Source organism: Tupaia chinensis, unplaced genomic scaffold (genome assembly GCF_000334495.1).
Source record: "Tupaia chinensis unplaced genomic scaffold, TupChi_1.0 Scaffold000316_1, whole genome shotgun sequence".
NCBI classification, from domain to species: domain Eukaryota; kingdom Metazoa; phylum Chordata; class Mammalia; order Scandentia; family Tupaiidae; genus Tupaia; species Tupaia belangeri.
Genome location: NW_006159809.1, coordinates 8,935,552 through 8,948,171, shown reverse-complemented (window position 1 = coordinate 8,948,171; position 12,620 = coordinate 8,935,552). Strand labels below are relative to the sequence as shown.

At 40.3% G+C, this 12,620-nt stretch overlaps 1 protein-coding gene across 1 annotated transcript in view; it reads left to right on the top strand.

Moving 5' to 3' along the window:
• ANTXR1 (ANTXR cell adhesion molecule 1) overlaps positions 1 to 4,245 on the top strand; it is a 269,361-nt gene extending 265,116 nt beyond the window's left edge. Inside the window, 2 exon segments of the mRNA XM_027772987.1 lie at positions 395 to 473; positions 476 to 4,245. Of these exon segments, the coding sequence (XP_027628788.1) occupies positions 395 to 473; positions 476 to 591 (195 nt within the window). The 3' untranslated portion in view covers positions 592 to 4,245.
• The last annotated feature ends 8,375 nt before the right edge of the window (positions 4,246 to 12,620 follow it).

Genomic DNA, 12,620 nt, shown 5'->3' with positions numbered 1-12,620 from the left:
CTCTTAGTTTGATTTAAACCCCAATCTCACTTCTTCTCAGTTGTGTGACCTTGGGAAAATGACTTAACTTTTCTGAGCCTCCATTTCTTCATCAATGAAATAGAATGTTTGATAACACCTAGATGGCAAGCTGTGCGTCCGATTAAGGTCAGCCCCCTTCCCATTCTCCCCCTTGATACAATTAGCGACTCCAGGAAAAAATGAATTTTCACAAATAATTTTGCGACACAGCACAGGGAAAGGAGTGGGGAGCTAACTTGTCAAGCTCTACTCTGTGCCAGTGGATCATTGTCAACACCTGCTGTTTTCTTCGTGTCTCTTCCAAGTACAACATTTGCCACCTGCCCTGTTGCAAGGCCATCAGTTCACATTGCTTTCTCTGATTTTCTTCTAGGGGCGCTGTATCAACTTCACCAGAGTCAAGAACAACCAACCGGCCAAGTACCCACTCAACAACGCCTACCATACCACCTCGATGCCCCCACCCCTCCTATCCCATCCCCACCTTCCACTCTTCCCCCTCCTCCTCAGGCTCCACCTCCCAACAGGGCACCACCCCCCTCCCGACCTCCTCCAAGGCCTTCTGTCTAGAACCCAAAGTCTGTGCTCTGGGCTCTCTCAGAAACTTCAGGAGGAGGCTCCTCTATGGGGTCAGAATAAGTCTTTCCAGTTAGAGGAAATGAGTGGTGATAAACCCACTGATGCTCACACATCTTAACAATTGGTTGGCAATACCAGTACATAGACGATCATGACCAGCGGAAAGAAACAGAAATTTTGAATTGCCTGAAAATAAATGATGAGGCAACTACAGTCACATTTATAGCCAGCTGTCTATCGCCTCTAGAAGGTTCCAGAGACAATGAAACTGCCAAGATGCTCTCAACAGGATTATGTCTCATAGAGACCAATAAGAAAATCATTTCTCTGAGGGTGAAACATAGAGTTGGATAAGAAATAACATTGCTGGATTTTAAATGCTGCCTTCCCTCCATTCCACTTCCATCACTTGGCCCTTGGCCTAGGAACCAAGGAATCTTCGCCCCTGTGCTCCAGCCAGGAAGGTTGAGACCTTTGCCTTCGGTTTTGGAAAAGCTTGGGCTCCCCAGTGTGGAAGAAACTCAACATCAGATAGGTATCCCAAAGGAGGGTCGCCTGGGATTTGCAAATGGATAAAAATATGTGCTTTATTTTCCTTTCAAATTCTCCCAGTTTGCAAACGAGGAAGGGAGCAGGTGTTTACTGATGGAAAAGGTATGTTGTTGTGTTGATGTGTAAGTGAAATTAGTTATGTGCATTGACAGGGGAGTATTAATGGGAACACCCAACAGCTTCTAAACCCACAGCCCTCAGCCACTAGAGGTGGCTGTCTGGCCAGGCATGGCCACCTACATCAATAAACAACAGCATTGTGAGAGAGCAGCCTGTTCATTCACAGGTGTTCATTGGTTTTTTAAATCTGGATTTAGCTTCAGTGTAGGTGACTTGAGATATGAAGAAGTGAGTGATCCTTCTAGAGACAAACATGAGTTGATCTTCCCCACATAGCATCATTAGCATCTACCACACAATATCATAGATTTTTTTTTTTCCTTTCTTGGTAAAGCTGTGCACCAAAGACTTATAGGTAGAGCTGAGGGACTATGGCCATAATATAACATGAAAACTATCCCCAAGTTCTTCAGTTAGTCCAAAAGAAGTCATGTGTATATGGATGCAAGTGTATTTCTCCTTGGCTTTTCAACATATGAATATACACCAAATGTACCACATTTCAACATACACCAAATGTACCACACAGAAATGCTCCACCTGAAATTCCCACTATGCTGGGATCCACTCCGTGCCTCCAAGTCTCTCTGAATCTCTGATCAGCAAGCCTTATAATAATTTGTTAAACATTGATCTTCATCCCCATGGGTAAAAACAGGTCCTTTTTGAAGAACTCCTGTACCAGCCTCTTCAAAATGATCTTTTCCCTCCAACTTTCGCAATTTCTAAAATTTCTGTCCCAAGCCCCTCAAATTTGCAAGTATCTCCTGGAACAAAGCAGACTATAAAATACATTTAAACTTAGTGCTTTGTGCTATGGTCTCTAAAGATCCCTCAAGAACCCAAGCCAGCCCATTCTTTCACCTTAGAACAGACTCTGGAGGACCTGTCATGCATCCCATCAACACCAATTCTTGTGCCATGGCAGACAGTGCTAATGAGTCGTAGCACTATTTCCCCTTAAGCCCAATGATTTCTTCACAGTCTTCAAATCACAACCTCAAAGAGCCACCACTCACCATTCAATTGAGACAAGAACCCTATTTACTATCTCTACCTTAGAAAGCAAAAGCAGAGTACTTGTGAGAGAATGGGGTCGCCCACAGGCACAAAAGGTCCAGTCAGGGGAAACTAGATCCAGGCAGAGTGCTGTCATAAGGCACAGGTGCTGAATCTGCAGCACCAACAGCAAACTGACACTTCTCCAAGGGTACCTCAGACCCGTCATTCTCAAATGGCTGCCACTTCCAGAGACTCTCCCAGTTGTCTGAGAGCTAAGACCAAGACGGTTTACAGGACTTACGAAAGTAACCTCCCTTCCTGTCACCCAACCCTGCTGCGTTGTCTATTTAGAACACTAGGCTCCTTCTTTAGTGTAGTCTCCCGTGAAGCAGGGGCCACCACTTCTCGGCCACTTGCAGTCACATTGTTGGACCCAGGAAAAGCCATTCCTTAGGAGAATGGGTTCCCCAGGCTCACAGCGTAGAGACTTTGAGCCTATGGCAACTGTTTTGACTGCTGGCAGTACAAAACGGTCCACCCGCACCACTGCCGCATGACTGGCGGCCGTCAGAAGTTCAAGCCAAGATGCTGACATTGCTGTGCAACACGATGGCCAGCATCAGGGGAGTGCAATGTTCAGGATCTCAGCACATCAGTCAGAGACCCTGGGCAGTTTCCAAGATGTTCTGGTGACGTGTTTTGATGAAATAGGGAACTGCAAATATATGATGATTTTGAAAAAGATGACTCATCATGTCATCCCTAGTCATTTAGAATTAGTTAAGAAGGAGAAACTTCCATACACGGTGTGAACACGGTAATATTTTCATAGTAGGCTATGGCAAGCAGGAAGATTCCTTAACTGGTTTACAAAATCTATCAATACTTGTGTCATTCCCTGTACAAGGCAGGAGATAATCTGATTGTGATCAGGAAACTGCACAAAATGTTTTTTTAACCCCATGTCATTGTCCTTATGAAGTGTCTTTTTTTTTTTTAATAAAAGCCAAATTTTGGTTGTATATATTCATATTCCATGTGTTAGATGGAAGCATTTTCTATCCAGTGTGAATAAAAAGAACAGTTGTAGTAAATTATTATAAAGCCAATGATATTTCATGGCAGGTTATTCTACCAAGCTGTGCTTGTTGTTTTTTTCCCATGACTGTATTGCTTTTATAAATGTACAAATAGTTACTGAAACGACGAGACCCTTGTTTGCACAGCATTAATAAGAACCTTGATAAGAGCTGTGGTCTTCTCTATTGACAACCAGCTCACAGTTGTTTGTCTGGAGCTTGGTACACACTCCAGGGAGATACAAGGTCTCTCTTTTACCAAGGTCAAGAACAGAGCTAGCGGATAAATTCATTAATAGTCTTGGCTATCCAGCCATTTTAAGTTTCATTAGAAGGGGCAGAGATGATCTCAAAGTGTCATACAACCAAAGTCCAAAAGTCAAAGACACTAAGGTAAAGCCATAGACACTACATCAGATGGGAAGAAATCCATCAAGGAACTAGAATAAAATCATAATTATGAGATAATAAGCAACCATTTCAGCCCAGTGCCAACTCAATAAACAAAATTAATGCTGTGTAAAATGGGTTGAATTAGTTTGCAAATGATATCAAAATCTATGTAGCAAAAAGCCTGTAATACACACCAGGCAAGAATGGAGTGTTCTAGTCAGTTGCCTTTTCTAGTTATCTGAGCTCTACTATATTATCATACTTGGATAGCCAATTTTTAAAAATTAGAATATGATGTTTTTTAAATACGCATAACATTAAACTCTTCTCTTTCTTCTTCTGTGATAATTCAGAAGACAGTTATGGATCTTCAGTGCCTCTGAGTCATTGTTATAAAAAAAAAAAAAAACAGTTATCACTGTACCATGCTATAAGAGACTGGGCTGTACAATGACAAACCTTGAAAGTTGTTTAAAAAAATAATAAATCCTAAAATGAACTCTTTTACTGGTGATTTGTCTATTTGTTCTAAAAAATAAAATGTAGAGTGTTCAAGTGATTGACATCTTGATCATAATAAAATACCTATCATTCTGTATATTTTTTAAGAGATATTTTTGCCATAATGCACATGCACTTGCCAGAGAGACTGAGAGACAGAAAGCGAGAAATCACCCCCAGGGGGATGGCCACGCTGCAATCCCTTCTCCTCCATTCTCTTCCCAAGATCTTGGGCACGCACGCACTTGTGCCCAGTGTGAGCTTCAAGCCACTGGGTCTGGGTCTTGAAATACGGTTGACTACATGAGAGTCCAGCAATGTAACCAATACACCAGTTGTTGGTTCCTTGTTCTGTATATTAAATTCTATTTTGCAAATGGTTTCATGCCCTCCACAAAGCTCTGTCTTGATCACTGTCATTTTTTTTCTTCAGCTGTTCAAAATATTCTTTTTTAAAATTTATTTCTTCCATGAACAAGAGAGACAGAGAAAACCAAAGAGCAACAGGATCCCCATGCCACACTTCACAATAAATTTCAGCCCTAGGGAGTGGGTGAGCATGTGTGTGAGCATTCAGGGAAGTCTCTGGACACAAACTCAGAACCTTCCTATGAGGGCAGAGCATTGCATTTTACTATTGTGCCCCATCCAGCCCTCATATTCCTTATTTCTAGTAACAGCTTTCAAAATAAAAACATAATATAGGCCAGCCACAGTGGCATAGTAGTAACCCATCCTTGAATCCATCTTAATTAGAATAAAACTATCTAAAAACAGAAAGTCATGCCACATTTTCCCCAAAGTTTACATCAGTACCTACTTCACTTTTTAAATTAATTTATTTTTTTAAATTGCTATAGAGCATATGCATTTATAGGAGAAAGAGAGGGAAAGTGAGAAACTACCCTCCAGGTGGGATGCTCATCCCTTCTCCACTTTCCTCTTTCAAAATAAATTCTAACTCTATTTAAATGTAATAAAGAAAACTAGGAAAGTACCAGACGTGGGGAAACTTTTCTGTACAGCACAAAGAATTTAAAAACCTAGGCTGGACCTGTAGCCTAGGGATTAAGCCTAGGAGCTAGATCCCACACAGTTCAAATCTCAGGCCAAGTGGCTTGAAAAACACTCCCAGCATGTGTGCATGAGTGCCCAAAATCTCAACAGGTTGAAGAAATGGAGGAGTAATTATTGTATCGTGACCACGTCCACTGGGAGGATACTTCCTCCCTTTCTCTATCTCTGTTTCTCTCTAGCAAGAGTAAGTTCCCTGTGACAATATTTAAAAAAAAAAATTTAATTATACATATTGTCTTCATGGCCAATCAGTTTTCTCATGAAATCATTTCAAATACCTTGAGTAGGGCTCCAGTATATTAAGTTGATAAACAAAGGAATCCTTAAGGACAGTAATAAGATCATTCATCAGATACTAACTGCAGCATGAGCTTGAGAGCCACAATTGTTCACCACTAAATCTCATTTTCTGTCACGTAAGCATAAAGCAATCAGAGTAATGCTTTGTCCATTCACATACATTTAAACCAGATCCATGTTACTTCCAACTACTGAACGTTTGGTGTGAGGTCATAGAGTTGGCATAGCAAAATGACAATTGTCATTCTAATTACTATTACAATTTTTTTCAGACTATATTGTGTTGTGTTTGCTTGAACCATGACACCCCACCCCAGAGTTATCATAGCTAAAGAAATTAGAAGCCTTATCTTTCCTCTAGGTGTAATCCTTGATTCCTCTTCTTTTAACATTCAAATGATCACTAAGTTATGTAGATTCTTCTTTCTGTACTTATCTTAGGACATTTTATTTTAATTTTGGAATTTGAACGTTTTTCATCCTCAATGCCATTTTGCAGTGTATTTACAAAGAAACAGCAGCAGTTAAAATTTTGTCTGAGTAGCTTGAGAGCTCTAAGCAAAGCCCTGTTAAAAGATGTTCAGTTAAATATTCACATTTGGTACTTAGCAGGCATCTTCAGCTGGGAGTTTCTTGTAAACATTTAAAAAGATGTAACTCATGAAAGACACTTTCTTTTGTGTAGTCAAATAGTTTGCATTCTTACAAAAGATTTTCAGAAAACTTTCCACTTTCTTCTGAAAGTGAAGTCTTAATTTTAGAAGGCCTGTCAGCCACCCATGACTAGCCCCTTCTAAAACTGCACCTCCAGGAGTGGCCATGAAAGCCTGAAGGACAGCTCCCTCTCATCACATTTTTTTAAATTACCAAGGGGCATGGGTGCTCATGAGAGAAAGAGAGAAAAGAAGAAGAAGGCACCCCTTAATGGAGCCTGATCAAGCTGCAATCCCTTCTCCATTTCTCCACCGTCAGGATTTTGAGCACGCACACACACACCCCTGATGTGATTTTCAAGTCCGAGGTACTGGGATTCAAACCACAGTCAGCCACGCAGGATCTGGTTCCCTTAACCACTAGGTTATGGGGCCAGCCCCACATTTTTTAAAAATACAAAAACTTTAACATTTCTTTTCCTGTAATTTCACCCCAATTTTACAATATACAAAGCCTATATCTTTTTACCTAGTTCTACCTTTATTTACAGGAATAGGATTCTCCCTCCCTGGAATGGATCCTGTTCAATTCCTCTTATTCCTAATGCTGAGAAAGATGGTGGGCTTCTCATTTTGTAAGACCAGGGCTGTGGGTCCCATTCATCTCTTCAGGAGAGAATTTTTCATTTTTCATTTCTACTTCAAACAAACATGTAAATATTTGTTACAAATAATCTCTCTTTTTTTTTGAGAGAGAGATTTTTGCTATAGAGCATGTGCACTTCAAGATCTTGGGCACGTGCCCAGCATGAGTTTAAGCCGCCAGGTCCAGGACTCAAACCACAGTAGACTACGTGAGAGTCTAGTAACATAACCATTATGCCATCTGCTGGTCCCAATAATCCTTTCTCATGCCATACCCCTCCAGGCAGAATCAAGTGTAATGAGGATTTCTTGACTATTGCCAGTGTCTGTGTTCTATCTGCCCCAGTAATGTAACCACTTCGAGGAATGAGACCTTCCAAGTTAAGGAGAATTTGATTCCACCTCATAAACTTGTCAGACATTTTCATTTGCCCCATCAAAGCTATCTAAACAAACACTGGCTCTTGGAGGCCCTGACCACTCCAGCTTACTCCCTGAAACTGTTGGTTCTCCCAGCATTCTAATGTTTGGATCAATATTTTTATAGGCTCTTTCAATATTTACTTTTAGGAGATCCTTAAACAACCATTATCTTTACTTGATCTTGAACCAGTAATAAAAACAAACAAAAAAGGATTCTGTCCAGCACTATATCCTGGTATAATTTATTAAACAAACAAAAAAAAAATCTGCTTCCTTAGCATGTTAGGAATGGGGGCAGGGGGAGGAATCCTTAACACTATAAAAGGTAGCCACCAGAAATCTACGGCAAGCATTATTCTTAATGTTAAAATGTTAAAGTATGTCCTTTGTAATCAAAAACAAAAAAAGGATTCCAAACATCATTACTACTGTCATTCTTTGGTCCTAGCCAGTGCAATAAAACAAACATAGTTTAAAAACTAATTACAGGACCAGACCTGTGGTCTAGCAAGTAGGGGAGCTGGATTCCACATGACCAAGATGTGGAAGTGAAGTTCGAATTCCAGCCCTAGTGGACGGAAAAACTCTCCAGGTATATGTGTATGTCTGCCCCAAATCTCCCATAAAGAAATAGAGGAGAAGAAATTGTGGTGTGACCATGCTCCATTGGGGTTGCTTCCACCTGTTCTCTCTCTCTCTTTCTCTCCCTGCGGCTTATAAAAATAATAATACAACTATCAGGAAGAAAAAGCTGCCATTTGGAGCACTGTAATTGACTACCTAAGAATTCCATGAAAAGCATCAACAGTTTAAAAAAAAAGTTCAGTGAGGCAATCCCATACAGGAAGTCCCAAGTCAAGTCTGGAGACCTGGAGACCTTCCTGAGTCTCTGGGCATACTCGCCCATGATCCAGGGCTGGCTAAGGCTGGGGTGGATCATGCTTTCAAGACCCTGCTGAAGGTGCCATCTCTCTTCCCTTCTTAGTCTCTCTCAATTGTGGAAATGTTTTAATTTTTTTTAAAATTACATGAGAATCTGTTTTTTAGAATTAATAAAAGAGATCAGTAAGTTGACTAGGTACACAGTCAACACAGAGATGACCAATTTAAAAAAAAAAAAGAGAGAAAGTTGTTTATTCACAATAGAAAAAATACATACATACATACACACACACACAAACATATACAAACACACATATATATATTAGAAATAAACCTAACAAGGGGCCAGCAGGTTGTGTGGTGATTGAGGTGCTCTGGTAAGCACATGTGCCCTATAACAAATTAAATAATAATAATAATTTTTAAAAAAAAGAAATATATCTAACAAAAAATGTGCAAGGTCTATGGGAACTATTAAATTTCTATGAACTATGCTTAACAAATGAGTTGTACTACATTTCTGAATAGGAAGACTTAATATTGAAAGATGTCAGCTCTTTCTCAAATAATCTACAAATTAAGATCAATACCAATAAAATTCCAACACAATTTTAAAGAAATTTCAAATACTGATTCTAAATGTTAATTAAAAATAAAAAATGGACAAGCATAGCCAATATATGGTAATAAAATAAAACACTCTTCAGAAACAGACCTATAAGTGCATGGAAATCTAGTTTATGATAATGGTGGCATTTCCAAGGGCTAATTTATTAATAAATGACTACCTATTAATTATTAGAAAAAATAAGATAAAATTCATAATCTGCCACATAAAAAAAAATTAGTTGGGTTAAAAAAAAAAAAAAAAAAAAAGGTGTGTGTGTGCCCCAAATCCCGAGAAGAGATAGAGGAGAAGGGATTGTGGCACACAATGGCCATACTCCCTGGAGGGTGATTTCTCCCTTCCTCTCTCTGTCTCTCTCTGTCCCTCTGGCGAATGCATGTACCCTATAGCAAAAATTTCTCTCTAAACAAAAAAAAAAAAAAAAAAAAGAGAGAGAGAGAGAGAAGAGAAGAGATGTGTTATTATTAACAGTAAGTAAGTGTCCCTTAGTTACACTGTCTTATGAATGGAAGATTCTTATAATTTTGCCAATCGGACAAGTCTCATCTCTCCAAAAAAGAGAAAGAAAATGATAAAAAGGGAAAAGGAATAGGCCATCTTCCATGGCCTAATGGTTAAGAGCACTGGATTCCACATAGGCCTCCAGCCAGTTCAAGTCCCAGACCCAGGCAGCTTGGAAAACACGTCAGGTATGCATGCATCCATTCCCAAAATCTCAAGAAGACGGAGAAATAGAGGCGAACAGGTTGCATTATATCACAGTCCACTGATGAGTGCTTTCTCCCTTTCTCTCTGTCTCTCCATCTCTCTCTGGTGAGTGAGCGCACTTTGTGGAAAATAGAGAAGTGGAAGGACAGGGGAGAGTTTCTTACACAACTGTTGAGGAAGGAATAGGAGAAAAAGGGTCCTTGGTGCACACTCTGGTAGTACAATAGAAGCTACATTAACGTAACCTCTCCGCGAGGTCATGCGTATGGTGCCGGCCACGTAGCAGTTAATCAGTGTTAGCTGAGTGAACAAACATAAATGTAGTTCTCAACCTTTCCAGATGTTAAAGCCAATCAACAATAGACATAGAAGTTATATCTGGGACAATATTTTCCTTCCAGAGCCAGAGATAATAAACAAGTTCCCATTTCCCTGTTGTCTTTTCAAAGTATGGACTCTGACTGGGTGGTATTGAAGGAATTTCCCTGAAAATCCATTAAGTTTGTCAACTTCCTGGCTTACTTTTCAATGCATACACATTCTTTCACACTTTGTCAGCTTAAGTCAAGTCCTTTCTGCATTTGACTTAGAAGGAAAAATAAAAGAGTAGATGCCAGAATTTAGGGTAGACGCCAGAAGAAAACAAGGCGCCAGCACTGGCTGTCTTCAAAAGAATCCCCTCCAATTTGTCTTGTTTGTTTATCAAATGTCCTGCCCCACGACCAGATTTCCTGCCATCCTATGAATGTGTAGAGCAAGATTCAATGGCAGTATCATAGCTCATTGAGAAAAGATCCAGAATCCAGTATCCACATGAGGCGACATGATGCTTAAACAAAGCAATTATTTACTTGTCGCTTTATGTCTCAATATTCACTACTGCCTGAAAAGGGCTTCGTTCAGTCTGCACTTGCTGAGCTCGTCATCTGTTAATTCAGTCACACCTACTGCTAATGTGGCTGCCTCTAGAAAATGACAGAAGTGGGTGATCAATTTCCCTTTTTTTCTTTTGTCTTTTCTTAGAATAGACTTTCTTTTTTAGAAAAGTTTTAGGTTTACATAACAATTAAGGAGATAATGCAGAACGTTCCCTTATTTCCCCTCTTCTCTGCACACACATTTTTCCATTATAAAAATCTTCCATTAGTGTGGTAAATTTGTAACAATGGATGAATCAATACTGACACGTTGTTTATTTACTTAAGTCCATAGCTTACGTAGAGTTCACTCTGTTATGCGGTCCTATGGGTTTTGACACACGTGCATGGGTCCACCAGTGTGGAATAGTTCCACCACTCAAAACCCCTGCACATCATCTGTTTACCCCTCCTCCCCACTGCTCTTACACCTCTAGAAATGCTGTTTTGTTTCTACTGTATCCATGGTTTTCCTCTTCCAGATGCCATTTAGCTGGAATCATACTGTGTAGCATTTTCAGTCTGTCTTCCTTCACTTAGCAACATGCATTTAAGGGGCCTCTATGTCTTTTCATGGCCTGATAGCACATTTCATTTTTATTGCTAAGTAAGAGTCCATCATCGGGTTGTATGGTTGTATCACACATAGCCTGTTGACCCAGTCACCTACCAAACAACATCTCTGTTCACTTTCTGACTGATTTGAACAGCCCACAGAGAGGAATGTATAGGCAGTTTTATGTTTTCAATAAATGGTTTCTTATGTGTTTTTAAGATACAGGTGGTGGGGAATGGGGTATGGAAGTCATGTGTGTTCAATGCCCCAAATCCTGACATAATGAAGAAACAGAGAAGATGACCATACCCCATTGGCGGGGGGTTCTCTCTTTCTCTTTCTCTGTTTCTCTGTTCTTCTCTCTCTCCATCTCTCTTGGATAAGCACACACACCCTCTGACAACTTAAAAAAAAGAAGATCGGATGAAGGTGGGGAAGGAAGAACATAAAGTTGAACACAGGAAAATTTATCAACATGGGAACACTTTCTGAGATAAAGAATTTGATTTGAGCCAGCCAGGTGGCTCAGAGGTTACATACATCTCACATGGCTGGATGCATGGTTTGAGTCCCAGACCTGGCAGTTTGAAAAACATTCTGGGCACATGTGCATGTGTGCCCAAAATGCTGAGAAAAGAGTGGAGAAGAGGGGATTGTGGCATGGCCATACCTCCAGGGGTATTCTCTCTCTCTCTCTCTCTCTCTCTCTCTCTCTCTCTATCCAGTGAGCACACCACCCAATAGCAAATTTTACAAAAATAATAGATAGATAGATAGATAGATGATAGATAGATAGATACAGAGAGAGAGAGAGAGAGAGATGATAGATAGAAGCATATGATCCCCCAGCCCAGCAAGCTGGATAATACTGTCCTGAGTCAGGGTCACTTCACAGCAAAAGTGATGGAACTGTGGCACATGGAAGCCACTGCTCCTTTCTGGAGTAATAGTACTCAGAAACTACTGGCAGTATGCTGTTATGATATACAGTGAATTAATGTAAAATTAAAAAATAAAATAAATACACAAAACAAACAAAGAAAAGGAAGAAAGGTCTCAGCTCAAGGACGTTCCTTTGCCAAGATAGGCTCTGTCTCCAGGACCCAATATTCACCCTAAGTGGTCGGAATACTAAGGACGGATAAAGGTGAACTATTTCTAGTAGGAGATGAATGCAGATGGCAGAAGTTCCCAGTCACCCCGAGGCTAAGGTTCTGCATCCAAGCACATGCAGGGCCTCACACCCGATTATATCAACTGATGAACTGGAAGATGGGAGTGAGGCAGAGGCCATGTATATCTGCTGTTTTCACTAATGAACAGACTCGTGGCAATGACTAGCATGACATCAGCGTTCCTGTGTCCATTCTCCAAGTTCTTGGGTCACCACAGAACATTGGTTAAGCAACGGTGGTGTCTTAGTTTCAGCACAGGTAAGATGGTAGCCTCAGAGATATAGTTTCCCTGTTCAGTCACTTCTGTATTCCTCAGAGAATTATTCTGGGAGGTGGCTGCAACCAACTATTTCAGCTATGTCAACAGCCTTTAGAGCATCTAATTCCCTGTGCTCTTTAAAGCCCTTGG